Raw genomic sequence first — 27,424 nt, 5'->3', positions numbered from 1 at the left:
TCTGTGGTAGAATAATCAGCAAAGTTCCATTCCCTGGGTGATTCCTGTTTACCTTCCTGGCCATCCACACCTCCTTCAGCTGCTGTCATCCTCCGAAATACCTCATGCTTTAGACATCCACCTCACCCGAAGGCTCCCCCACCTCCCCCACCCGTCACCCGCCCATCTTCCACCGCCGTCGTAGTCTGTCTAGCAGCGGTGACCTCACTTCGAAGATGATGTAGAATTATCCTCCCACTTTTTATTTTGCTTATATCTCGCAATTTGCTTTATTGCTCGTGTAAGTGTGGACGTGTGTATATACATATAAAACTTGGCATGTGCGCTTACCTATCTGTGACTAAGGGTGCGGGAGATATAGCTTTTTATGCCCCGCCTCCAAGCTGTTCACATCTGGCGCCCTAGTGACCTCTTACATGTGTGGGTCTGTTAGGACGCAAACACACGTATTTAGGCGTGCGTGTCTTTGTCAGCGTGTACATACATCTAGCCATCGGAGTGTATGTATCGGTGTATGTACATGTCTCTTGGTGATCGTGTTTAATTGTGGGCGTATGTACACGTATCTTGGCATACATGTGTATGTGTAGGCGTATGCACATGTATCCTGGTGTGTGTGTGTGTGTGTGTGTGTGTGTGTGTGTGTGTGTGTGTGTGTGTGTGTGTGTGTGTGTGTGTGTGTGTGTGTGTGTGTGTGACCACACACACAAACTTGTGTGACCAAGTATCCTGACGTGTGTCTTGACGTATGGGTGTGTATACATGTATATTGGCGCGTGTATGTATATGCAGACTGATGTACATGTGTCCAGGAGTACGTGTACTCCGGGATGCATACTCCAGTAATGGTCTCACACAGGTTGTGTAGTGTCCTAAATGCTTCCTTGTTCAGATTCATGAAAGCTGCTGGTATGTTTGCCAGTATTGCATATGCTGCTGATATGTCCACTCCAAAATAATACTCTATGCCAGAATCTAAGATCTAACTTTTCCACATCGGCTACCGTTCTTGCAGTCTCCTCGCTTCCTTATCAACTCTCATTACATTACATTTACTTGGGTTGAAGTCGAGCATCAATTATTAAGACCATTCCTGCAGCTTAGCTAGGTCAACATTTTGCAATTTTCCTCTGTCCTAATTGTGTTCAGGCGCTTTGCATTGTTCGCGTATATCGTCATATTGATTTGTCCAATAAAGTGATCGTACAAGATACCACAGAAACATATACTCCCTCACCCATTTCAATATTCTCCCCAATACTCCAGCATGTTCTTCAAGTACGAGCCTCCTATGTGGCACAGTGTCAAAAGGTCTATCGACTTGAGAATGGTCCAGGACGGACCGAAACGTCGTCGTCCCTTCACCTTCTAGTGTGTGGTCTGGTCAACTTACTTTAGCCACGTTATTGTGACTCATCGCCTGCACAGTGTTAAAAGATTTCTGGCACTCTTAAAACACGCAGGATTTTTTAAAGTGTTCCACAAATCAGTACTCTCTAATTTATAGATATAAAAGACAGAATATGTTAAACCATCAAGGCCACGTTTGTCATGATGAAAAATGGAATAAATAATAAAAATAATTATTTACAAACTACACAGGTAAAAAGTGTCTTGTCTAGTACGGGGTCTCGTAGCGGTTACTCATACATTTGGTAAATTCTGGCAGCCTTGTGGTAATGTTGTTGATATACTGACACAAGTGTTCCCCTGGGGAAGGTTGTGAGGGGGAGGGAGGGTGTGCGTTGGGGGAGAGGAGCAGCGTACGTGCATGAGCATTTGCATGTGTGGAAGTAAATGTGGAAATGTGCGTGGATATGTAAGTCAGAGTACATAAATATGTGTGAGAGTGCATGTGCTTGCGTGTGGAAAATCTAAAGTTTAGTAAATGGTTAAATTTCATCCCACAATTCACTGTTTATGTTTATTTTTAATCTTCTCACGTGCGGTGTGTATTTATATACAGCCTATCCTTACATTTGCTGTCTATTGAGTATAAGGACCCTCAGCCTCGAAGAGGAGGATATACAGCATTCGGGTGAACCTTGTGGAGGCTCCGTCTCCGTGTACTCGCATATTATCTTCTACCACCCCTTTTATTTCTAGATTTTTTATTTTATTTAACAATTTATTATAAAGAGGGGCTACAACATTGGTTATATAGAAGGTACAACATTAGTCATCACACGCTGTCAAGTTCCCAAAGCTCCTCGGATAATGGGCAGGGACCATGAATGCAGTTTTTTTTCTACCACAGACGTGGCCACACATTTACAATGCTAACCAGCATATATACATTTTCTTCTGTCCTCCATTGACAGGGTTAGAGATCAGTTAAACATATAGTTCAGGGATTTATTGAACAATCAACCACAGAAGGTGCTTCGGTACGTGTGTATCCCTTTTGTAGTGACGCACAGAGGTGCTGGAAGAGGAAAGTGGCAGTTCTTGGATCTCTTGTTGTTTCCGTAAACTTTAAATTCAGATCCTTCAAAAACTAGTGGCACTTTTACCCCAGACATCGACTGTCTCTGAGGTAATGGGGACAAAATTGTACTGATGATCCAGTTCTATGCACTTACGGCACTTGGCTGATATCCTGTGGGTGGCAGCACAACCCATATGTGCAACACTAAAGTGAAAGTAGGCGTTAGCCAAGGTTTATATATACGTGTAGTCCCATACCAACTGCCTACCCTTCTTCCGAGGTTGTACTGTACTCACCTAGTTGTACTCACACAGTTGTGCTTGCGGCACTGTAATCCCATCTGGGTGACCAACAGGACTGGCAGAGGTTTAAGACAATAGATGATATGGCTCTCTCTCTCTCTCTCTGTTGGACACAGCCATGATAAATCTCCTCTTAATGATGTCGTGAACTTCACAGTGCTTCAAGTACAAGCCCCTTGTGCTTCGGCACAGCAGGCCATGTTACCGCACCTGTCAGCCTACGCCTCACTGCAAATACACCAATATTTTGTGTGGATTTGAGCATCTAGGTGGAGAGCCGCTGGAATTTGGTGGTCCTGTAGTGCGAGATGCTTGCCAGTTGCTGACTGCAGGATGAGTGTCACTTGCATGGGGAGTTACCGCCGATATGAGGCAAATAGCCTCATGTAGTGTTGTTACAACATCCAGACACACTGGAGCTGCTTGTCTATGATGAGACCGTCCAAGTTACATTGCTTGTGGGCTTTAGAAAGAAGTCACTGAAATCAGACAAGAACTATCTCTTAAGCAATGCGGATAAAGTTGTACTGATGATCCAGTTATTTGTACTTATGGGTCTTGGTCGATTCAACGTGGGGCAGAGAAAAATTCCCTTAGTGATGCAGTGAATAAAACTGGGATCATGTACTCCCTGCCACTTGTCATAGGTAATCTAGTAGAATTTCCTTCGCTGGATTGTCAGATACTGCAGAGGAGGAGGACAGGAAGGCTGGTACAGCGATCTGGGTTTCTGTGCGAAAGCTGAGGCCCCCCCCCCAAGCCTGACTGGAAAAGTGGCTTGTTTCCACTAAGGGTCATTGAGAAAAAATTAAGGACTTTTTTTCTAAAATGTATTTTAGTAAGAAGTCATATTCACCTGGCTTGGGGCTATAGCAAACATCTCAGAAAGTAGGTTAACTTGGGCAGGGACAGACAACTGGTGATGAGGTAAAGTGCATCGTGAGCATCAGTGTCTTGATCCTCTTCAGGTCAGCGATCTTTTTACCAAGGACCTCGTCGATGGCCTTCGACTCAAGAGGAGCTCCAAGAAGTGTGCTTTCTTCAGCTTTAGCTATATGGATATCGAACAAAACATGTTTTACTTGATGTGTAATGAATTGTCGGATGAGGTTATTTCACGCTTAGAAAGAGTTCAGAGTGAGGCTTAGATTCGCTCCTTGCTTCAGAATTATTCTGATGTCTTCCAAGAAGGAATCTGAGAAACTATTCAGGGTATCATCATCTAAGAAGATTTGTTAAAAGTACTGCTGTCGAAATCCCATAACCTTGATCAAGAAACAATTGCAATAACATTATCCAAAAATGATAAACCATTTATTGCTACATTATGACATTTATACTTAAGTTATTTGGTAATAAATCCTACAGACGTTGTTTAAGTTTCCAGACTCAGTAACCTAGGTAGTGCTGTGTCTGCAGACATTTAGCATCCCAAGTTACTTAGTACTGAGTAACTTGTGTCAAATTTTGGTACCCTGAATAATTCATGAAAACGTTTAGTAGGCCTACCCTGAGTTATTCATGTAGAAATTATGTAGGCCTGTCCTGAGTAATTCATATAGTAGTTTGAGAGGCCTATCCTGAGTAATATATATAGAAATATGGTACCAAAAATATTTCATTAATACTGTTGAGATGGTGGAAGTAACGAAGTTGTGTTGACCAACAGAGGTGGCGCTGCAGGTGGAGCCGCCGCCAGACGAAGGGGAGCTGCTGAGCCTGGCACTGTGGCTGCCCAAGGCGTGCCCTGACATCGAGAACAACACCGTCCACACCCTCGTCGTCCCTGGCAAGTACCCAACCCTCACCTCTTGTATAGCCTGATGGCCCTCGGGCATCTGACCTTGCTTATCCTGCTTGCTTCTCTGTCTTCATGTCTTCCACGTCATGTCTACCTCCTCCTCCTCCCTTCCTCATTCCCTACCTCTCTCTCTGTTTTTGTCTCTCACTCTATGTCTGTGTTTCTCTGTGTACCTACTACGCCCAACCACTTGGGCTGGACGGTAGAGCGACGGTCTCGCTTCATGCAGTTCGGCGTTCAATCCCCCGACCGTCCAAGGGGGTTGGGCACCATTCCTTTCCCCCTTTCCCATCCCAAATCCTTATCCTGATCAGTTCCAAGTGCTATATAATCGCAATGGCTCGGCGCTTTCCCCTGATAATTGGCTCCCCCCCCCCTCTCTCTCTCTCCCTCTCACACAAAATCGAGATCGAAGGGTTTAGAAGAAAAATTAGTACATTTTGTGAAAAATGGATGAAAAAAGTGTCATAGCGACTACGAAACAAATTCTACATATTTACGAAACATTGACAGTCAAATATTTAACAATAATAAACATTCAACTACTTTACACATATGTTTCAAATTTGTAAACTCTATAAAGTGACTGTAAACTTTAATAAGGTGCCGAAGCGAATATGTTGCAAGTCAAAAACTTCAAACATAAATGGTTTGTACATTTATAATTGAGTTTACGAAAAAATCTAGTACATTATTTACATGAGAGTCAAATATATTTTGTATAATCTAGATTTAGAATTAGAATCTTTATTGGTAGCTATACACTAAATTACATTAAAACTGCTGACTTGCCACGACTAATTATCATCAAGGAAAAAGTCTAAAAACTAATTATTTGCAAAACATTATTGCCACGTTTCAGATGACACGTAAAATCCTCTCAGTAACCTAAATCATATAACCAGGTTCTGAACTGGATTAAATCAAGACATCTATTTTGACGGATATTTTACAAAGTTCTTCCTGCACGATTGAGAAAGAAAACTATAACAAGTAACAACGATTCCTTTAAAAAGTGTTACCACCTAGAGGCTCCGGCAACACTGGAAGAAAATGTGTTATTAAATGCACACTCACGTACGACGGGAGTGCAACACTCGACGTGGCAACAGTGGCCAGGCCAGCGGCAGCGCGGGCTTGGAAATACTCAGGAAGTATTGCAGAGCCGTTAATTAGCCTGACTTAGCAGGTGTGTGTGTTACGAAAACAAAGTCAGATATGATAATAGGGGGAAAATATTGACGTGCTACCCCATGTTGCTGTCATTTATGTCAGATATTATGGGGGATATTGACCCATGTGGTTCTCATTCACGTCAGATATTGTTAGATATAGGTAATGTTAAAGTAATATCCGTGTTGCTGTCATATATGTCGGATACTATGGGGAATATTAAAGTAATACTCATGTACAGTAGTACTCACATGTTATACATGTCAGATATTATGGGGAAATATTGATGTAATATACCCCATGCTGCTGTTATTTAAGTCAGATATTAATGTAATACTCAGAACGTTTAATGTGTACCGACATTACATTTTCCAGTGCCCTGTTCTCTCACTTACTACGTCACATTTTTTAACAGAATCGACCAAACAGTTAAAATGTAACGTATTAGTAAATATATAGTACAGTAATATTGGTGTTTTTTATGCATCAGCCTCGATAGGTTAGAGAAGTTGCTTGAGTTAGTATGTTTCTAGTCATACAAAACAGTTGCATTTTTACTGTTGAATTTGCGTCCAAGTACATACGGCAGTACATACGGGCTATGTACTGCCATATTGCCAGTATATTGAGTATATACCAGTATATACCTTGCCAGTATACTTTATTCATGCCTCAGACTCGTCAAATTTGCGATATACTCGCGAATATTTAGTTCTGACCAAATTGACGTTGCTAAAAAATAAATGCCGACTTCGCCAAATCAAAGTAATGCTAAATATATTCACAGTTTCCATCAGAAATATATGTTATACACACTGGATATATTTTATTTACAATACTGACAATGTATTGGCCTGGCGGTATGCTTGCAAGGTCGAAATTCTTACACATGTTCACGACAACGGTACTCACTCTTCTCTGAATCCACTTTCTGGATATTCCAGTGTATCATTTTCGTTGACTTGACGTTGTCAAGTTACACAGCCCGTCCTCAACCCATTCCCCAGCCATTGCCATCCTCAACCTATCCCTATGTGGTGACTAAAGTAAAACAGCTAATATAGACTAACCTAGGGCTCTCTATGTACAAAAGCTTAATATCTCAAAATTAATAATTTTAACTATTTTTCTTCGAATATTTAGGCGTGATTTGTCAATAATTTTACGAAGAAAACCAATGAAGAGACACCAGTGAACACACACACACACACACACACACACACACACACACACACACACACACACACACACACACACACACACACACACACACACACAGGAAGCTCAAAATTAGCACTGCCAGCCCCCCTGGCGGGTGGTGGGGAAGCCAGCGAAGCACCAGGAAGCTGTACATTAAGCTGCTGGTGAAGAGACAGATGAAGCAGAGGAAGAGGGCAAAACTAAGGAATGAGAAGGAAGTGTATGACAAAGGGGCGAAAAAGGAGGAGAAGGACGAGACTAGAGAAAGACATATAAAAGGAGGAAAACGACTGGCGCAGGAACGTGTCTTCAGACTAGGCTTGTTAAAGCGGCAGCCGTCCCCAAAGACACAGTCATAAATTTTAAAGAACAGTACTGCGTATTAAAAATAGCTTTGTTCTCATATAAATTTGCATAACTATTCATTAAGTTATATTCTTAGTTACGCGCAGATTAGGTATTTTAGGTTCTGTTGACGATTATTTGCATTTCAAGTACGTGAGTTAAGCATTTACAGAGTTGCGATTCGAGCAGAAGCCGTCAGCGAAGTGCTGTTCGAAAAATATTCGAACACCAGTTGTGAATTGTGTGTAAACCGTGCCATTCATATACAGGGGAATTGGCGGCTGGATTAACGAGCATTTGGCCTTTGTTGATAAAGACAGACTGGGAGCGGAAGCCCTACTATGTAAACACCAGCCGGGCTAGAAACAAGGCAAGGAGCACATGAGCGAGAGAAGCAATACCTGGAACACCTACCAACGACCCATCCTCAGCTACGGCCGACCTTAAAGCTGTATGTCAAGTGCTTTTCATTCATCTTGAGGTTATCTTGAGATGATTTCGGGGCTTTAGTGTCCCCGCGGCCCGGTCCTCGACCAGGCCTCCACCCCCAGGAAGCAGCCCGTGACAGCTGACTAACACCCAGGTACCTATTTTACTGCTAGGTAACAGGGGCATAGGGTGAAAGAAACTCTGCCCATTGTTTCTCGCCGGCGCCCGGGATCAAACCCGGGACCACAGGATCACAAGTCCAGTGTGCTGTCCTCTCAGCCGAAAGTACGTTTCATAAACAAACATTTAGCCAATATTTTAAGGATGGGCTGCTAAGAAAGGCTTATAGGTCCAGGAGAACTGCTAGAATATATAATTTGCTTTCAAGGTCAAAATTTGTGTACATCTTTTCGGAATGAAGACAGGGCCGCGGGGACGCTAAGCCCAGAAATCATCTCAAGATAACCTCAAGATATGAATCTATTCAGTTAGGAGTAAAAGCTAAAAAAACTTGAACTTCCCATTTATCAAAAAGAAGGCAAAATACAGCAGTGTACCTACAAGAGGAAAACTTAAGCCAGAGCACAACAAAAGAGGGGAACATAACATTCAGCGATAAGAAGCATGCAAACGAGGGGAGACAGTTGATATGAATGAAATATGCAAAACAGGAAATAAAAACTATGAAAGCGGGAAGACAGATTTAATTAATAAAACAAACCCCTGAGGAGAGGCAGCAGGATAGCGAAGAATACAGAATAGAGAAGACAGAGGGACATGACTTAGACGCAACTGACCCAGAGAGACATGGGCTAGGCAGAGATGAGCCAGAGTGACATGAGCTAGGCACAGATGAGCCAGAGTGACATGAGCTAGGCACAGATGAGCCAGAGTGACATGACCTAGGCACAGATGAGCCAGAGGGACATGAGTTAGACGCAACTGACCTAGAGAGACATGAGCTAGGCACAGATGAGCCTGAAGAGGGTGAGGGTAGTGAGCTGTAAGTTCCTACGAACGTTCTATACTTAAAATGATCACAGTGATGAAGGTTGCAGTTACAGCCCCGCTCCTGTGTCAGGTAAGTCCAATGCGGGCTCACCATAGCCCGTGCTACTTGGAACTTTTGTTCCGAGTAGCTGAATCTAAAACAACCACGATGAAGATTGGTAATCAGTACATCAGATGATGGACAGCAACGAAGGTGAGGCCCAAGAGCTGAAGCTTGTCATTATAAACATAACTAGGAAATTACATACTCGTCGCTCTCTCTCTCTCTCTCTCGTAGACTCCGCCAAGACCTGCTTATATCCCGCTACGCTCAGCTTCTCTCATCATTCAATTTATCACGTTAGTGGAGACTGGCCAAAGCGTCCCGTAAACTACATTTATTCAGATTGGTCCCAAACACCGTCTGGGACCACAGACAGACTTCAAATGACCTCCTAACACCGTATACGGACCCCACGCAATGTCATGGGTCACAGACGGACCCCAACCCCCACCAAGCACCGTCTGGGACCACAGACGGACCCCCAAACGCCGTTTGGGATACCGAAGGCCCCCAAGCACTACCTCGGGACCACATGCGGGCCCCAAACCCTGCTTTAGGACCACATGCTGGCTCTCAAGTACTGTCGGGATGACATATAGGTCCCAAGGACTCTTTGGATCACAAACGGGCCCCAAACAATCTCTTCAGATAACATGAGGGGTCCCAAACACCGCCTTGGGACCACAAACGGACTCCTCTCTTATTACTTCCCTTCCCCTCCCCCCCCCTTCATCCCCCGGTGCTTTACCTGCCAAAATATAAACTCCAGCCTTCCCCACCACATACTTCATACAATATAAATGCGAGATGGTTTTCATCCGTCTGACAGAGCTCATTGCCAATGTATATTAAATAAATTGGCCAATTGAGCTCATTGATGGCTGTGGCGGCCAATGACTGATTTATTGGCCCTTCATGCTGTATCTATATATAATGGAATAATGTTAGTGTATTATTTTTTTATATCTCCCCTGCTGCCCCCTCCCCCCCCCCCTTCTCTCTCTCTGTTAGATCCTTCATATGATCCTTAGCCTTGAATTCACACGTACCTACGTTATCAACATGTTTCAATTGAGGAGTTAGCTTAGGCATGAATAATCGCTGATGGAGTCAGTCGTTCTTAGGTTGACTCGCATTTTCAATAATTCTCTCTTGCTCAAATCTGCTGCCTTCTATGTTGTGTCGTACTGTGCATTCTATATTGTCTGGTACTGCTGCTTTCTATGTTGTCTAGTATTGCTGCCTTCTATGTTGTCTAGTACTGCTGCCTTCTATGTTGTCTAGTACTGCTGCCTTCTATGTTGTCTAGTACTGCTGCCTTCTATGTTGTCTAGTATTGCTGCCTTCTATGTTGTCTAGTACTGCTGCCTTCTATGTTGTCTAGTACTGCTGCCTTCTATGTTGTCTAGTACTGCTGCCTTCTATGTTGTCTAGTACTGCTGCCTTCTATGTTGTCTAGTACTGCTGCCTTCTATGTTGTCTAGTACTGCTGCCTTCTATGTTGTCTAGTACTGCTGCCTTCTATGTTGTCTAGTACTGCTGCCTTCTATGTTGTCTAGTACTGCTGCCTTCTATGTTGTCTAGTATTGCTGCCTTCTATGTTGTCTAGTACTGCTGCCTTCTATGTTGTCTAGTACTGCTGCCTTCTATGTTGTCTAGTACTGCTGCCTTCTATGTTGTCTAGTACTGCTGCCTTCTATGTTGTCTAGTACTGCTGCCTTCTATGTTGTCTAGTACTGCTGCCTTCTATGTTGTCTAGTACTGCTGCCTTCTATGTTGTCTAGTACTGCTGCCTTCTATGTTGTCTAGTACTGCTGCCTTCTATGTTGTCTAGTATTGCTGCCTTCTATGTTGTCTAGTACTGCTGCCTTCTATGTTGTCTAGTACTGCTGCCTTCTATGTTGTCTAGTACTGCTGCCTTCTATGTTGTCTAGTACTGCTGCCTTCTATGTTGTGTCGTACTGTGCATTCTATATTGTCTGGTACTGCTGCTTTCTATGTTGTCTAGTATTGCTGCCTTCTATGTTGTCTAGTACTGCTGCCTATGTTGTCTAGTACTGCTGCCTTCTATGTTGTCTAGTACTGCTGCCTTCTATGTTGTCTAGTACTGCTGCCTTCTATGTTGTCTAGTACTGCTGACTACAATGGTGCCTTAGTTTGGTGTTGGGCTTAATGCTTATCAATCTCTGGAGGGTTAAGGCCACGTGTAACCCTGCAACAAGTTTTCACAGACCAATCCAGAAGTATACTTTAGTTCTAGACATAACCAAGACTAAAGTAAACTTGGTGTATATACACGGGGAAGCAGGGTATACACCTGTGTATATACGTATATATATAACGTTGTGTGTATAACCCTGTTCGACCAAATAGTTGGTATAAGCATTGTCATTTTAGGAACATGTGTTGGTACTGAACGAAGATCCTAAGATGGAAGCATCGAGTCACAATCATTTTAGCCGCCACATTACCACTTTGACAGACTTCTAGTTGGCGTCCGTAGCGGTGGCGGGTATAGCGATGGCGTCCGTAGCGGTGGCGGCTATAGCGATGGCGTCCGTAGCGGTGGTGGCTATAGTGGTGGCGGCTATAGCGATGGCGTCCGTAGCGGTGGCGGCTATAGCGGTGGCGGCTATAGCGATGGCGGCTATAGCGATGGCGTCCGTAGCGGTGGCGGCTATAGCGATGGCGTCCGTAGCGGTGGCGGCTATAGCGATGGCGTCCGTAGCGGTGGCGGCTATAGCGGTGGCGGCTATAGCGATGGCGGCTATAGCGATGGCGTCCGTAGCGGTGGCGGCTATAGCGATGGCGTCCGTAGCGGTGGCGGCTATAGCGATGGCGTCCGTAGCGGTGGCGGCTATAGCGATGGCGTCCGTAACGGTGGTTGTAGTGAAGGAGTTCGTGGCGGTGGGAGCTGCAGCGGTGGCGTCCGTGGTGGTGGCCGGACGCCACCGGCTGTAGCGATAGCGTTCATAATAACAACATCCGTGACAATGAGGTCCGTGTAGGCATCTTTGGCTGTAGAACTAAAGAGATAAACTTGTCTATGTGACCTTGACACCAGAGGCGTCAGTGGTATTTATGAGTTTATCAGCGATTATTGTGCTCTTATCAGAGACCATCTGCTGAACCTTAGACTAAAAGTACAGGATATACGAGTAAGATAATCACACACACACTCACGAATCTGTACACCAGTTGATTGACAGTTAAGAGACGGGACCAAAGAGAAACAGCTCAACCCCCGCAAACACAACTTGGTGAGTACACAAATAGGCTCTAGGTCGATTAATGATTGAGAGGCGGAAACCAGAAGACGTTAGCGCTTGCCCCACAAAAACCACGGTAGATTTTTATTTTCAACCAGATAAGAATGAATGCTCCACTGATTACATAATCTGTGGGGGGGGAGGAGGGAGAGAGAGAGAGAGAGAGAGAGAGAGAGAGAGAGAGAGAGAGAGAGAGAGAGAGAGAGAGAGAGAGAGAGAGAGAGAGATAGAGATAGAGATAGAGAGAGAGAGAGAGAGAGAGAGAGAGAGAGAGAGATAGAGATAGAGATAGAGATAGAGATAGAGATAGAGAGAGAGAGAGATAGAGATAGAGATAGAGATAGAGAGAGAGAGAGAGAGAGAGAGAGAGAGAGAGAGAGAGAGAGAGAGAGAGAGAGAGACATAACCAAGAGGAGGATGTCAACTAGACTAGTTGACATCCTCTAAGCTCTCCTAGCTATCGTTATCTCCTAAACCAGGCAGATTGCCAGCTCGATGTCGAAATCACTTATCTGGAACCTCAATCTTCAAGTATTATCCTTGGTATCACAGGCACATGCGATTTGTGATTGGAACCTCACACCTTAACGATTGTTTTTTGCATGGATATTCCTACGCGGGCCCTAAGCCTCTGGCTGGCCCACTAAGTGTTGCTTGTTTCTGTTTTACTTTGCCGGAGTATGAGTATTTATGACTCGTATGGTCGCTTCAGTAAGATTTTGTCCCATGTGTTTAACAACTTCTTCTGCTCTGTTGAATCTAAGTTGAAATCTTAATGGGTTTGTATCTGTGCACTGTGTTAGATAATGTTCCAGTGGTCTGTCGGGCATTTCTCCACAGTGCACCTCAACGATTGACATAAGTGCTTCTAAAAATATATTTTGAACTTGAAGAGAAGTCCCATATTTTAAATCTCAGTTACTTTGGTTATTCTAAAGCATTATTCGACCTTGTCTTAAGTAGTGCACTGACATCTGGGCAGATGCTCACACACATTAGTCTCATCTAAACCTGGAAAAAGGATACACAACCGGCCATTTTTTCTGATAATTTGTTCAATGTAAGCGGGAAGCATTGTATTCAATGCTGTGGTGATTATTATAGGATATATTTACTCATCTCTCTTTCTCTCTCCGTCTCTCTTTCCTTCTCTCTCTCCCTCATTCCCAATCTTTCTCTCTCACCCTCTCGTGTGTGAACTTTTCACAGATAATGACTTAAAACACATATTTTTCAACTCCAATAAAAATCTTAGGATTTCATTCTCCACTCTAACATGAAATATAGTGGAATAAAGGCAGCTGTCGTCGTTATCATACCTTGGCAATGTTATCTTTAATCTCCAGATTAGCTAACAATAAAACCACAAGCGGTGGAGACGTGTGTAGCTCGCGAATGTCTTGTATGACATCTACCAAGGTTTGGTCACCACACACTTTATTATTATGACTGCTAACACCTATTTTGTTGGCGCATGCCGCCAGCCTGGTGATTGAACAAGCGTCTAATATGAAATGGTTAAGCTTGCCACCAGCGTATGAACTCACATCAACTCCCCTACCCCCTGTGCAGGCGATGAGTCACAATAACGTGGCTGAAGTGTGTTAACCAGACCACACACTAGAAGGTGAAAGGACGACGACGTTTCGGTCCGTCCTGGACCATTCTCAAGTCGATTGAGAATGTATCCAAGACTCTTCAATCGACAATCGACTTGAGAATGGTCCAGGAAGGACCGAAATGTCGTCGTCCTTTCACCTTCTAGTGTGTGGTCTGGTCAACATCCCCTACCCCCTATTGCGGCCCTTGCTTCTTTCTGCCCGCGTATACGACGCGTATACGACTAGGAGAGTGCTCGAATATATGGCTATATATAGCACTTGGAAGGGGTATAATGGACTTGTTATGTAAACTGTCCCAATTGTTAATGAACGACCAGTTATGAACATAGTCTTTGATTTTAATTAAATATCTCGTTAAAATTTGTAATATTTTTGTTCACGTGCATTGTTAAGTTATTATTCCCACATTACCATTAGTAAGTTTTTAACTGTTATTTATATTCAGACAAAATTAACCCAGATAAGAGTACCAAAACAGTACCCGGTAGAGAGGAGCTCGTTAACTGCCGTTTTCTATGAGGCAGGAGTCGTCTTAATCAACGCAGTATGCGTTCCTTGTCCCTCCCTGTCACCAAGCGCCCGTGGACTTTAAACAACCGGAGATGCTCTAATTGCTATTTCACACCATCTTAGAATAAGCTAAATCATTGGTGGCCTTCAAGGAACAGAAAAAACAGAATTGATAACGCGGGTTCCCCTTTATTCAATTCTTTCAAGTGATGTACTTCTCAGTGTCAAAAAGCTAGCTCCGTGATGCTTAAAAATCCCCATCACACAGGATGGCTAGTCATACAGAGGCACGTGATAAGCAGTCTGCACTGGCAGACTCCGGGTGCTTATGAGGATATCATCAACACAAGAGTGAATAAGGTAGCAGTGGTAATAAAAGTCCCCATCTCGCAGGATGGTTAGTCATACAGGGCCATATGTTTAGTAGCCTGCACTGGCAAATTTTGGATATACTGTGAGGATATCTTCAAGAATACGAGAATGAATAAAGTAATTGCAAAGCTCCAGGTACCTTGGGGAGCCGGTCGGCCGAGCGGACAGCACGCGGGACTTGTGATCCTGTGGTCCTGGGTTCGATCCCAGGCGCCGGCGAGAAACAATGGGCAGAGTTTCTTTCACCCTATGCCCCTGTTACCTAGCAGTAAAATAGGTACCTGGGTGTTAGTCAGCTGTCACGGGCTGCTTCCTGGGGGTGGAGGCCTGGTCGAGGACCGGGCCGCGGGGACACTAAAGCCCCGAAATCATCTCAAGATATAACCTCAAGATAACCTCATGCCAACTGGTCTGAAAGGTCTAATAACTGGGCATTCGGTGATGTAGTGTGGGAGATCGTGCCGTAGTTCCTGCTCACAGAGTTTGCACCTAGAGTGCTCAAAATTGGGAGATCCGTCACCTGCAGCCACCTCCACAGGTAACGGTAACTCAACCTGATCCTTGCAACCACTGTGTCGCACAGTCTGCGCGGGTTAACGGCTGGAATAACCATAAAACTCTACGGAAAACCCAACCCCCATTGTATTTCATTGCCCATTGTGGATTATATTTCAGGCCAAGAAAACTTGATGGTGTCTGTGAAAATATGGAGAAGAAATCCATTTCGCAAGATGGCTGTGCAATGAACAACTCCCCAATTCAGGGCTTAGCCAAGACAAAGGAGCCATTGACTGAATACAAAAGAAAAGATACAACTTTACAGCGTCGTCTAACTTTGAAGGAAACCAAATACAGCACATGAGCATTTGAAAAAGAAACTTCGAAAAATTAAAAGAGGACCTGAACAGATTTAGCAGACACGGGGGAAGGGAAGAGGGGCCACAAAGTGGGGCATGGTCATATCGATTCGATAAAGCTCGTCTTCTGATTGTCAAAAACTTATATGCGATGCCTCAATCAATTTATACATGAATTCGTGTGTGTGTGTGTGTACTCACCTAATTGTGCTTGCGGGGGTTGAGCTCTGGCTCTTTGGTCCCGCCTCTCAACTGTCAATCAACAGGTGTACAGATTCCTAGGCCTACTAGGCTCTATCATATCTACATTTGATACTGTGTATGGAGTCAGCCTCCACCACATCACTTCCTAGTGCGTTCCATTTACTAACTACCCTATGTGTGTGTGTGTGTGTGTGTGTGTGTGTGTGTGTGTGTGTGTGTGTGTGTGTGTGTGTGTGTGTGTGTGTGTGTGTGTGTGTGTGTGTGTGAGGTCAACATTGAGAAACCTCAGCAACAATACAATATATGCGTCAGGGATCAGAAGGTAATTAGCTATTCCCTCACCAAGCAGGATCCATCATACAGATGAGGGAGTGACAACAAAGTGAGGTGACTGTCGATATTACACAGTGGTAGGTCCTGGTGTATGTTAATGGGTCCTGGTGTATGTTGATGAGTCCTGGTGTATGCTGATGGGTCCTGGTGGGTATGCTGCTGGGTCCTGGCAATATGCTGATAGGTCCTGATGAGTATGCTGATGGGTCCTGGCGGGTAGTGATAGTCTCCTGATCAGCTTACCAAATATAAAGCAACACCTGTTTGCTTTACGAACGCTTAATGATTAATTCATTTCCCATGGCGCAATCACCAGGTTTTCTGAAGCATCAAAAGCGTCAGCCACACACACACACACACACCTCTAAAGATACTTTGTAGCTTGCATAACTCGGTCTAATTTTGGGGTTGGATTTTCTTCCGAGGCTTTCTGTCTCTAGTCACCAAATTATCTACCAGCTTAAGTGGTAGCTTAAGCTGGTAGATAAGCTACCAGCTTCTTCATGAGCTTTATTTTCTGGAAACTGTACACACATAAACTCCTAATGCCCCACGCTCCATGTACACAAGCTTCACTAACACGTGTTTTATCAACACAAACGTTACAGACAAATAAGATAATAGCCTTCACGCACACTTCCTTACTAGGCAGCATCTTGAATTCCTGGAATAATTTCATGACCAACTATCCACTTTTCAAGTCAATCAGGGTTCTTGTTACTGTGACACATGACCTTATTTGCCCCTTCCCCCTCTCTCTCTTTCCATTTCGATTTACTATGAGGCTGTGGAAAACAGTGGGTAAATAACTGAAAAGATGCCATGTAAGGTTCTATACATTCTACATAGTGATATTTCGTGATGTTGGAAGCCTGATCAGCAGTAGACAATTGGGTTCTAACATAAAAAAGGTGGTACTTGAGTGGAAAGATGAGAGATGACGAGGTCATTAGCTGGGATAATAACGTTACAGGGCGAGTGTTACGAGGAGGGGGATCACAGAGATCACAGGTTGAGTGCCAAAGAGGAGGGCTCACAGTATCCTCACAGGGAGGACGTCCTCAAAGAGCTTCAGGGCGTCGAGAGAGAGCGGCGCCAAGCCCACGGAGTACGCCTCGCGTCTGCGGCAAAACAACAAAGTACAGCAAGACGAGGTAATGCCCCCTCACACGACCTGCCACACTCAATAATAGAGACATACTCGAGCAGCAGCCCCGCATACCAGGGTCTTTCGCGTGTCAGGCAGTCATTTTACCGTCCAGTGGAATCCCCCCACACACCCATTCTTCCTGGTTACCGAAGGTCCGTGAAGCTCTTGACTGTCTCAGAAACCTGTCGTTACAATTTGTCTCCGTTGTTGAACAGCCATAGAAGTTTGTTGAAATACATATATGTATGCTAGGAATATGATGGTAGTCTTTGGGCAATACAAGGGGTGTAAATAGGTTGTGTTATGGATAGTTCCACTCAGCGTCTTCCCCCCTGGCGTGTTCTGCCTCAGAGGTTCCAGGATACCACTTGTGTTTAACTCAAAATAACCATCTTGCTATTTTCTGTCTTAATTCTATCACACCAGCCCTCTTGAGCCATGTTCAAAAATGTTTCGACACCATATTTCAACAGTGCAACAACCACAACTCCCTCACCACCTCAGTTCCTCGCCACCACAGCTCCCTCACCACCTCAGTTCCTCACCACCACAGCTCCCTCACCACCACACAACCCCTCACCATCACAGCCACCCCCAACCCCCCGCTCTTCCCACATTCTTCCGTTGAGAAGATCATCTGAAGCTGAGGCGTCAACTGGAGATTATAATGTAATGGGTTGTGAGCATGGCAGAGTCAGACACGTGGGCCAGGCCACTCCCCTCACCCCCTCTCTCCCTCACCCTCTCCCTCACCCTCACCCTCTCCCTCACCCCCACCCTTCTCCCTCACCCCCACCCTTCTCCCTCACCCCTCTCCCTTACCGTTCTTCCCCACGTTCAACGAGATACATCAAGTCTCATTATCCTCCTGAATGTGTCACTGCCGGAATAGGCGACAATTCGTTATACATCAGTGTACCCATAGCTCTGAGATTTTTGGACGAGTTACATTATGGAGACTGTGAAGCTTCTTAGGGTAACCTGTTTTTTTAGCAACTTTTTTTTTTAAACTTGAATTGGCTTTCTTCCCTCTTTTCATAATATATTATTTTTCTACATGAAATAATTTTTTTGCACAGAAAAGTCATGCAAGCGTTTTGAGTCAATTGACAAAAAACTCCGAAAGTGAGATACGTTAAGACTAATAATAATAATATTTATTATATATATATATATATATATATATATATATATATATATATATATATATATATATATATATATATATATATATATATATATATATATATATAATAAATATATATATATGAATAAGTAAATAAGTTTGGGTGGATATAAGTAAAGCCGGCTTGGAAGGGGCCAAATAGCCCTTCTAAATATAATATATATAAATATATATTCTTATATTTTTTTTATGTATACACTATGACAGACTTGAATAATTGCTGTGGTAACCACTCTATTACCTATAATATATATATATAAAAAAGGATGCCGCTGGCTCTCAGGATGTCTCCATTTTTATCACAGGCTTCCTTTTTTTTTATTTGCATGGATATTCCTACGCGGGCCCTAAGCCTCTGGCTGGCCCACTAAGTGTTACTTGTTTCTGTTTTACTTAGGCGGAGTATGAGTATTTATGACTCGTATGGTCGCTTCAGTAAGATTTTGTCTCATGTGTTTAACAACTTCTTCTGCTCTGTTGAATATTAGTGGAAATCTTAATGGGTTTGTATCTGTGCATTGTGTTAGATAATGTTCCAGTGGTCTGTCGGGCATTTCTCCACAGTGCACACGCTTCCTGAAGCCAGAAGCAAGTAACGAGGGAATGTAATTACAGGAGGCAAGTAACGAAGAAATGCAGTCAAGTACAGTAAGCAAATAACGAAGAAATGCGGGAAATATTGACATAAACATGCATATCTTGGATATTATGTAAATACTGGCAGGTTTGACACTTAAGGGTGTCTCATTACCCGCGTGAGTTCCCTAAATGAAGCCACGTTCCTAGCTGTACGAGGCGTGCCAGAACTCTGTAGTCACTTTACACAGTCTGTGTTCGAATACGTTAACACGCACTTACAAACTGCGATGCGGAGTCCGAAGAACTGTTTTTAGAAGTCAGGGCGTTATGCGACCAAAGACTTACCGGCCGTTCGTCTCCTTCCTTCCACCCACTCCCTCCACTCTCACCCTCCACTCCACAGCACAAAATATCTACGTACGAGCTAACCAATGTTCCTGGTGAAAGTCGACCGAAAATTAATCGCTTGCGTAGTACGGACGGGTTTGGTACGGTTGCTGCTCACATTCTTAAGTCAAAGCTTACGGCTTTCAAGAACACCACAGAATGAGAAAGATTTATCAACGACGATACTGAATGGCCGGGATATACCCAACTGTATACGTCCAGCTGTGCCTACACGAGATAATGCATGAACCATCGTGTCCTTAAGGTTGTCATATTTCTGTATGGAGTCAGTCTACACCACTCCACTTCACTTCCTGGTTCATTCCACTCCTTCGTTATTTTGACACTGGAGAATTTCTTAATAATATCTCAAATGAGATAACCTATCTTTCTCTACTGTGAAAGCATTATAGTATTTCGTATGCCACTGTAATGTCCCCGCTGTGTCTTCTATCTTTCAGTGACGTGGGATTCTTTTGTATCTCTTCGCATAGCTCATAACTCAGCTCTGAAACTAGTCTAGCTAACGTGTGTTTAAAGAGTTCTAGTTTCCGTGTTGGCGCCGCATTTTTCATTACTGGTCTGACCTACGTGAAATACAGAGTACCAAATGGCTCACTGTTCGCATTTTCGAAAGCAATCCTTTTCTTGGCCATCCTTGCATATTCAGCTGACGTAATACGGTTAATGTGTGCCTCGTGGGAATGGAGTTTGACATAAGCGAAATTAGTATGAGAAAGTAAAATATATATAGCAAGATGTCTAGTCACTTGATTTACCTTTTACACAAACCTTCGTTTAGCTTGTTGGTTTACCTTTTGTACAAGAAGGGAGACTCGGCTCTGAGAGGTGGGGTATGCAATGAGTTTACATCAATATTATACTGTGTTTAGGGGCACATTATTCCGCCCAAACTGGGGTAGAGGGTGATTTTATCATCAACACAGCTGCATGTGTGTGTGTGTGTGTGTGTGTGTGTACACTCTGGGTACACTTGAGCGTGTGTGGAGGAGATGATGAGGTGTGTGTGTGTGTGTGTGTGTGTGTGTGTGTGTGTGTGTGTGTGTGTGTGTGTGTGTGTGTGTGTGTGTGTGTGTGTGTGTAGTATATGTGGCATTACATGCTAGTCTAGTAACCTAATTGGAGCCATCTTTAAGTTCTAATCGTCTTAGTGAAACTGTCTTTCAAAATATATTAACCACTACACAAAATCTCCAATAATCGTATATCAAAATCATTCATACACTATCGTATATTGAAGTCATTCGTTACCATCATATATCGATGTCATTCGTTATCATCATATATCGATGTCATTCGTAAGCATCATATATCGTACCAATAACACACTTCCATGGCTCACCAAAGTACCAGTGATCTATTTAAATGAACGTGTTAAAACTACAATTTGTCGAACCATGTTGCACAATGCTGACTACTGATGTGTTTTTCCAGACGTTTGGCTGATGTGTTGAATACTCATAATATTGGTGTATGCAAAGAGCTTTTAAGCATTTGAGGTCAGTTGCTGTGTTGCAACACAATACTCAGCTGCTGCACGATACCCAGTTGCTGCACGATACCCAGTAGCTGCACGATACCCAGCTGCTGCACGATACGCAGTTGCTGCATGATACCCAGTTGCTGCACGATACCCAGTTGCTGCACGATACCCAGCTGCTGCACGATACCCAGTTGCTACACGATACCCAGCTGCTGCACGATATCAAGTGTAGCAGCAGCGTGGGACGTGTCGGGGTAGCGTGAGAAGTGCCACGGTAGCGTGGGAAGTGTCGTGGTAGCGTGGGAAGTGTCGCAGTAACGTGGGAAGTACGGCGGTAGCATGGGAAATGTCGCGGAAGCGTGGGAAATGTGTGATGATTCATCCAACCCGACCTACCGTCACCTTCCAAATTTCTTTCTTCACCTCCTCCATCACTACACCAAAAATCCAACAACTTCCGAGTCAGATATCAGGATTTAGTTTTCCCCATTGTTGCGTCACGGCAAAACACGTGACAGTCTCTGCATCGTTATTCAGCCATCTTAGTTTCAACGCTTATCTTGCATGACACTTGAAGTCGTCCGCTTCCGCGTGCATGGAGATAGAATATCTCTGTGAATTTGCGCTTCAATACACCGATAATTCTTAGGCTGACGACGTGTGACACCCAACCCACGCAACTGAAAATAAATTTTCAGTTTATGACGATGTATAAATTATATGACAACGTTCCGGTCCGTCCCGGAACGGAACGAAGTCGCGTGAAGTCGTTTCGAAGTGAAGAAGTCGTTTCGGCATAGGACGGACTGAAACGTCTTCACTTCCTTTATTTTCAGATGTGTGTGTGTTGGGTGTCAAATTTTCAGTCACGTTATTGTGAGTTGCTGACTTTACGTACTTTCCTTACTCAAGGTGATATGCCATAGTTATTTATTTTGTGTCGCTTTCTCATGCTCCTGGAGTGAGCATATTATGTGATTTTGACCAGACCACACACTAGAAGGTGAAGGGACGACGACGTTTCGGTCCGTCCTGGACCATTCTCCAGTCGATAGTGTCGACTTGACTATCGACTTGAAAATGGTCCAGGACGGACCGAAACGTCGTCGTCCCTTAACCTTCTAGTGTGTGGTCTGGTCAACTTACTTTAGCCACGTTATTGTGACTCATCGCCTGCATATTATGTGATGGTAACATACGGCTCTCCATAAACGGTTAAATGATGAGATATATACAGAAAGAATAACGCGAGTATAACTTCTTTGTACCGGCACTGAAATATATATAAATACACATAAATAAAGAAATCCAGAGTAGAGTCACTTGGAGTCACTACACGTCTAGTGTTCGAGGACGGTGTAAATCTCCGACGTCAGGTGTCCTGCTCTGAGGGAGAGGACACCTGACGTCACTGATTGTGATCAAGTTCTTGGAAACAATAACTGCAGATTCTATAGACAATCATCGGAATAATTACAGGTTGATGAGACTTCTAATGTGGGTTCATATGGGGAAGTTCCAGTCTCACAAATTTACTGCTTTATTATTCCAGAATAGTTGACAACAATAATAATTATGATGTATGTCTGGATCTCAGGAAGGCCTTCGACATAGTTCCGCATTTGAGGCTAAATGCTAAATTTCCTTCGAGAGGAAAGTCGAAGGGCAGGAAGGTTTTTTTTTTAAACTTCCTTCTAAGGAAGCGTCCTTAAAAGGATCAGGGTATGGCTGGAAGCCTGGAAGGTCACCATCAATAAAGTTAGGAGTGAATGGATGTTACCAACCACAAATATACATTCTCGCAAGCTCACTCAAGATGACATGTCGGTTAGCAATATCAAAGGAAGACTTGAGAGCTAGGAAGGTGGTTTATGACTTTTCAGTGTGTAGGGTAAGAAAGGTGGTGATGCAGAGATGCACACTCCTTCCATGCCTGAAGCCATATATCTGGAGGGATAGGATGATTCTTATTCTATGGAGGAGACGGTTTTGAACCATTCTCTCGAATGTTCTGGAAATGCAGCAAGTATGGGCTGTTGATGTGTTCCCTAAATATTAAATTCTTATGTTATTGTCTCAACACTCGCCTCGTTAGTCCGAGTTGGTAGCCTTGCATGTGTCTTCCAGACACTCAGTGGTCTAGTCTCTGGTGTAGGCAGCTTTGCCTGTTTCTCGTGGCACTCTGGAACCAGTAGGAGTTAGTGGCAGTGGTAGCTTTACAGACACCAATTCACTATTACGAATACTATCACTAATTCAAACTAATTCCAGAAATGGGTTACGAAAAATCCCGTTGTATAGTAAGATTACAACAGAGGTCTTAAGTGGTTGTAGTGTCTTGAGATCACAGCACTCCATGCAGCCCGCAAGCGATTTATTGCGTCGTAAAGCAGCAGCACTAAGGAGAGGTAGCAAAGAGTGCGTTGGTGTAGTGTGAATCCTCAAGTGCATGATACTTTTTTATGCCTTAAGTCGACACATGCAGCAGCAGCAACGCGACACCACATCCTGCTAGCTGAAGGAATGCTGATGTGGAGACTTGTTTCACCACATGCTGTGAGGCTGTTGAATATCAGTGTGTGTGTGTGTGTGTGTGTGTGTGTGTGTGTGTGTGTGTGTGTGTGTGTGTGTGTGTGTGTGTGTGTGTGTGTGTGTGTGTGTGTGTATGTGTGTGTGTTCTGGGAAAATCATGACAGCAGAAGCAGATATCTTCAAGCTACTGATATATAAATCCGAAAGAAATTGAGCAATATTGAGACAAAAAATTACATTAATGCAGAGAGAGAGAGAGAGAGAGAGAGAGAGAGAGAGAGAGAGAGAGAGAGAGAGAGAGAGAGAGAGAGAGAGAGAGAGAGAGAGAGAGAGAGAGAGAGAGAGAGAGAGAGAGAGAGAGAGAGAGAGAGAGAGAGAGGGGGGGGGGGGGGGGGGGGAAGAGGGGGCGGAAGATGAAATTCCATCCGAAAATATCTGAGCAAAAACCCCCTTGTATGCCTCATACCCCTCAAAAGGTTATAATCAGTCCAGATGCAATGATAACACACGGGAGCAGTTACGCATCTTGTTATATCCCATTGTAGGTAGTTGTTATAGATATCAAGTAGCAGTAACGCAACACCCAGCCATCTGTGAGGAGCACACTCTCGTTACTTGCCCCTAGCATGTTGATGGTCTCAAGGGTGAGCCTAGGGGGCTTCACCTACCTAGCTGGTCTGGGAGCGACCCACGCTAGGAAAACGGGCGCAATGGAAAGGTTAAGTGGATGATTTGGGTTGCTTGTTGGTTGGTGGTTTCGGTTGGATGGTAATTTGGGTAGGTTGTTGGTTGGTGATTTAGAATGGTTGTTGGCTGGTGATTTAGATTGGTTTTTGGTTGATAATTTGTGTTGGTTGATGATCTGGGGTGATGATTTGAGCTTCCTTGGTTTAATATTAATTTCCCACATTTTTGTTCAGTGGGATTTCTTTAAATTGATTTTGCTTTAGTGAGGTTCTTTCGTGTTGATCAGCAGGGAATTGGCCCTTTGTTCCCTACACCTGCAGAGCTACCCTCAGTTCCCTACACCTGCAGAGAGCTGCCCTCTGTTCCCCACACCTGCAGAGAGCTGCCCTCTGTTCCCTACAACGGTATAGAACTGGCCATTTGCCTTCCCCTCCCCTTACACCGGAAAGAACCAGGCCCTTTATTCCATACACCTGGAGTGGGGGTGTGGGTATTACTCAGGAACGCCGGTGTGTGGGTATTACTCAGGAACGCCGGTGTGTGGGTATTACTCAGGAACGCCGGTGTGTGGGTATTACTCAGGAACGCCGGGGGGTGTGGATATTACTCGAGAACGTACCGTCATTAAGATTAACTGGGAGGAACGCTTCAAATTAGAGGTCGGGAGGACGTCGTGGCTGAGGGGCAGTAATGTCAAGAGTCGAGTAAAAACTCTCACACACCAAGTATTACGGAGTTGGGTGGCACTTTATGGCGTGTTGTGTTCCTGCCTCTGGTGCTTTGGGGTGGGTTGGTGCTTGGGTGGTGGCTTGGTGCTTTGTGGGTGGGTTGGTGCATAGGGTGCTTGGGTGGGTTGGTGCTTGGGTGGGTAGGGTGGATTGGGGCTTTCAGGGTGCTTTTGTCAGGATGAGTGTGTAAGGTACCTTTGACATTGTCAGGGTTTGTGAATATGGGTGCAATTCGCTATAGTACATATCAAACTTCGGGGAAGTGAGGTTAGGCACCATTCTCTAACTGAACATGTGAGAAAATACTGAAGCACTGAAATAAGATCGAACTCACGTCATTGGACTCCCGAGACACACGCTCTGCCAATTAAACCATGATGTTCCTGAATATTTTAATGATAATTCGCTTTCAAGGGAACTGGAAGCCTGAGTATATATATATACTCAGGCTTAAAGTATATATATATATATATATATATATATATACTTTAGGCTTGTATCGAAGTCCCCCTAAGGTCGAACTACTGACTCCTTCCTTGGATGCAACCCCACAACAATTGCTTAATTCTAAGTTGCTCTAACCCAACAAATTCTAACCTAACCTAACGAAAAAGAAGGAAATAAAATGTTTTATATATATGGTGTTTATGAGATGTATGACGTCTTTATGAAGCCATAATGTTCATTTCGGTGCAGGTTTTAGAGCCTACTCAAGTGTTGAGAGCGTGACCTTGAGGGAGTGGAGGGGCCAGAGTGAGGGTGTTTTGCTGGGTAGATGCGGTGAGTTAGGCCACCCGCTACCATCTACTGGAGTAAATGGCAAGGGGGTTGTGATGCAAAAAGTGGGTTTGTGTGCTTTCTTGTGTCGGGAAGGGTACCGCCTTCGTGTGTGTGTGTGTGTGTGTGTGTGTGTGTGTGTGTGTGTGTGTGTGTGTGTGTGTGTGTGTGTGTGTGTGTGTGTGTGTGTGTGTGTGTGTGTGTGTGTACTTACCTAATTGTGCTTGCGGGGGTTGAGCTTTGGCTCTTTGGTCCCGCCTCTCAACTGTCAATCAACTAATATAGAGATTCCTGAGCCTACTGGGCTCTTATCATATCTACACTTGAAGCTGTGAAGTTTGAAGCTGTATGTGTATGTGTATTCTTCTGTAACCTTATGCTTGTGTCTGTAAATACATATAGGTCAAACTGTGGGTGTATGTTCAGACATGTAAACATGACCTTGAACACATTCACCCGTGTGGGTGCCGACACCTTTATGCCAGTTGCCACGTGTGTATATTTATTTACTATTTATGTCTGCAGGATCGTGTTGTTAGCTCTTGGACCCCGCCTTTCTAACCGTCTGATGTTCAATGCACTGACTCCCGACATATTTTTCTGTCATATCTACTACGTATAATTCTCACACTCTTCCCCAGGATGCAGCCCGCAACTGTGTCAGTAATTTATATTAACTGCATAATATAAATACATGTGTAATTTACACTGGAGAAAATTATTGTCAGTCTGAGGGCCTGCTGTAGTGGAGTATGTAACATGGTTGAGTGAGTTTCCCAGCAAAGGCTCTCGAATGTGTTGATTAAGTATGTTTGAGTGTGTGTCCTGAGGAAGTCTTGGGGTTACGTCCCGAGTGATTTTCGCGAGTGTATCTTGAATGAGCCTCCGAAGTGCAAGTGTGTTAGACAGGAGTGTTTCAGAAATGTGAGTGCTCCTTAGGCGAGTATCTTACGAGTGATTCAACAATTAGCGATGCATTGGATGTGAAAGGCCTAAACAAATATTACCGCAGTGTGGACGTTTTTAACACTCAATTAAAAACAGAAGTAAATAAATAAACTCCCGTTACAATTTCCACTTCTAAATCACAGTTCTCCATCGGCCAATGAGAAATTCCGTCTCTCACCTCGGGATAGAGGCAAAGCGAGAGAGAGAGAGAGAGAGAGAGAGAGAGAGAGAGAGAGAGAGAGAGAGAGAGAGAGAGAGAGAGAGAGAGAGAGAGAGAGAGAGAGAGAGAGAGAGAGAGAGAGAGAGAGAGAGAGAGAGAGAGAGAGAGAGAGAGAGGAAACATTAAGCATAATGACTCATCTCAGCCTTGACTAGCCCAGGCTGGACGAGGCATGTCAGCAGTATTTGACCAACCTTATGTTCCAAGCAAACGTTCTGAAGGTCTCTCACCTGGCCTTACCAATACCCTCCAGACATAATACCTGAAAGTCTAAGACCAGGGGGGTGGGGAACCTTCAGCCATATGGCTTCATGCCGCCGTTTAAGGCACTCAATAAGGCCTTCGAAAGTAATTTAATCTATTGAAACACTTGTAAGTTTGTTTTTGACATATCTGAACGTATACCGAATATAATTCAAAGTGGTGCCTTATGAAATCTTCGCTAAGTATATATGGTTTTCCAAATGACAAAAGGTCCCCAACCCTGCCTTGGATAAATTAGGACGAGGAGCTGGGATATATGAGGACGAGCAACTTTACATTTACCTATAAAGGAGAAAGTGTTAAAGCAACGTTAAGAAAGTGTTAAGTTAAAGGAGCAACTAACCTTTGTATGTAAAGGAGAAAGCATTAAGCCAATACAACTATATAGCAGTTGGAAGGACTATGGGGGACTAGAATGTGGGATATGACGAAGAAGGAATGGAAGCTAAACCATTTGGAGCGTCGAGGATCGAACACCGACATTGCAACACTAGACGAAGCAAAGGCAATCACTCTGGGATTCCCCAGTAATACTAAGGTAGATATTATAAGTATTCAAGCTC

The 27,424-nt window shown here is 43.9% G+C and overlaps 1 protein-coding gene and 1 long non-coding RNA gene across 7 annotated transcripts in view; one reads left to right on the top strand and one right to left on the bottom strand.

Moving 5' to 3' along the window:
• LOC138355329 (uncharacterized) overlaps positions 1–27,424 on the bottom strand; it is a 419,561-nt gene that overhangs the window by 298,715 nt on the left and 93,422 nt on the right. The gene's annotated exons all lie outside the window — the stretch shown is intronic.
• Positions 1–27,424, top strand: part of LOC123767561 (potassium channel subfamily K member 10) — a 48,897-nt gene that overhangs the window by 5,038 nt on the left and 16,435 nt on the right. For all 4 annotated transcript variants that reach the window (XR_011223948.1, XM_045757302.2, XM_045757304.2 and 1 more), the window contains exon 2: positions 4,400–4,519. Coding sequence is in view for 3 of the 4 variants with exons in the window: in XM_045757302.2 (XP_045613258.2) it covers positions 4,400–4,519 (120 nt within the window). In the remaining variant the exon portion in view is untranslated. The remainder of the gene's footprint in view (positions 1–4,399; positions 4,520–27,424) is intronic.

Source organism: Procambarus clarkii, chromosome 67, assembly GCF_040958095.1.
Source record: "Procambarus clarkii isolate CNS0578487 chromosome 67, FALCON_Pclarkii_2.0, whole genome shotgun sequence".
NCBI lineage: Eukaryota > Metazoa > Arthropoda > Malacostraca > Decapoda > Cambaridae > Procambarus > Procambarus clarkii.
The sequence above is the reverse complement of the archived record's forward strand: the minus strand, read 5'-3'. Positions and strand labels throughout refer to the sequence as shown.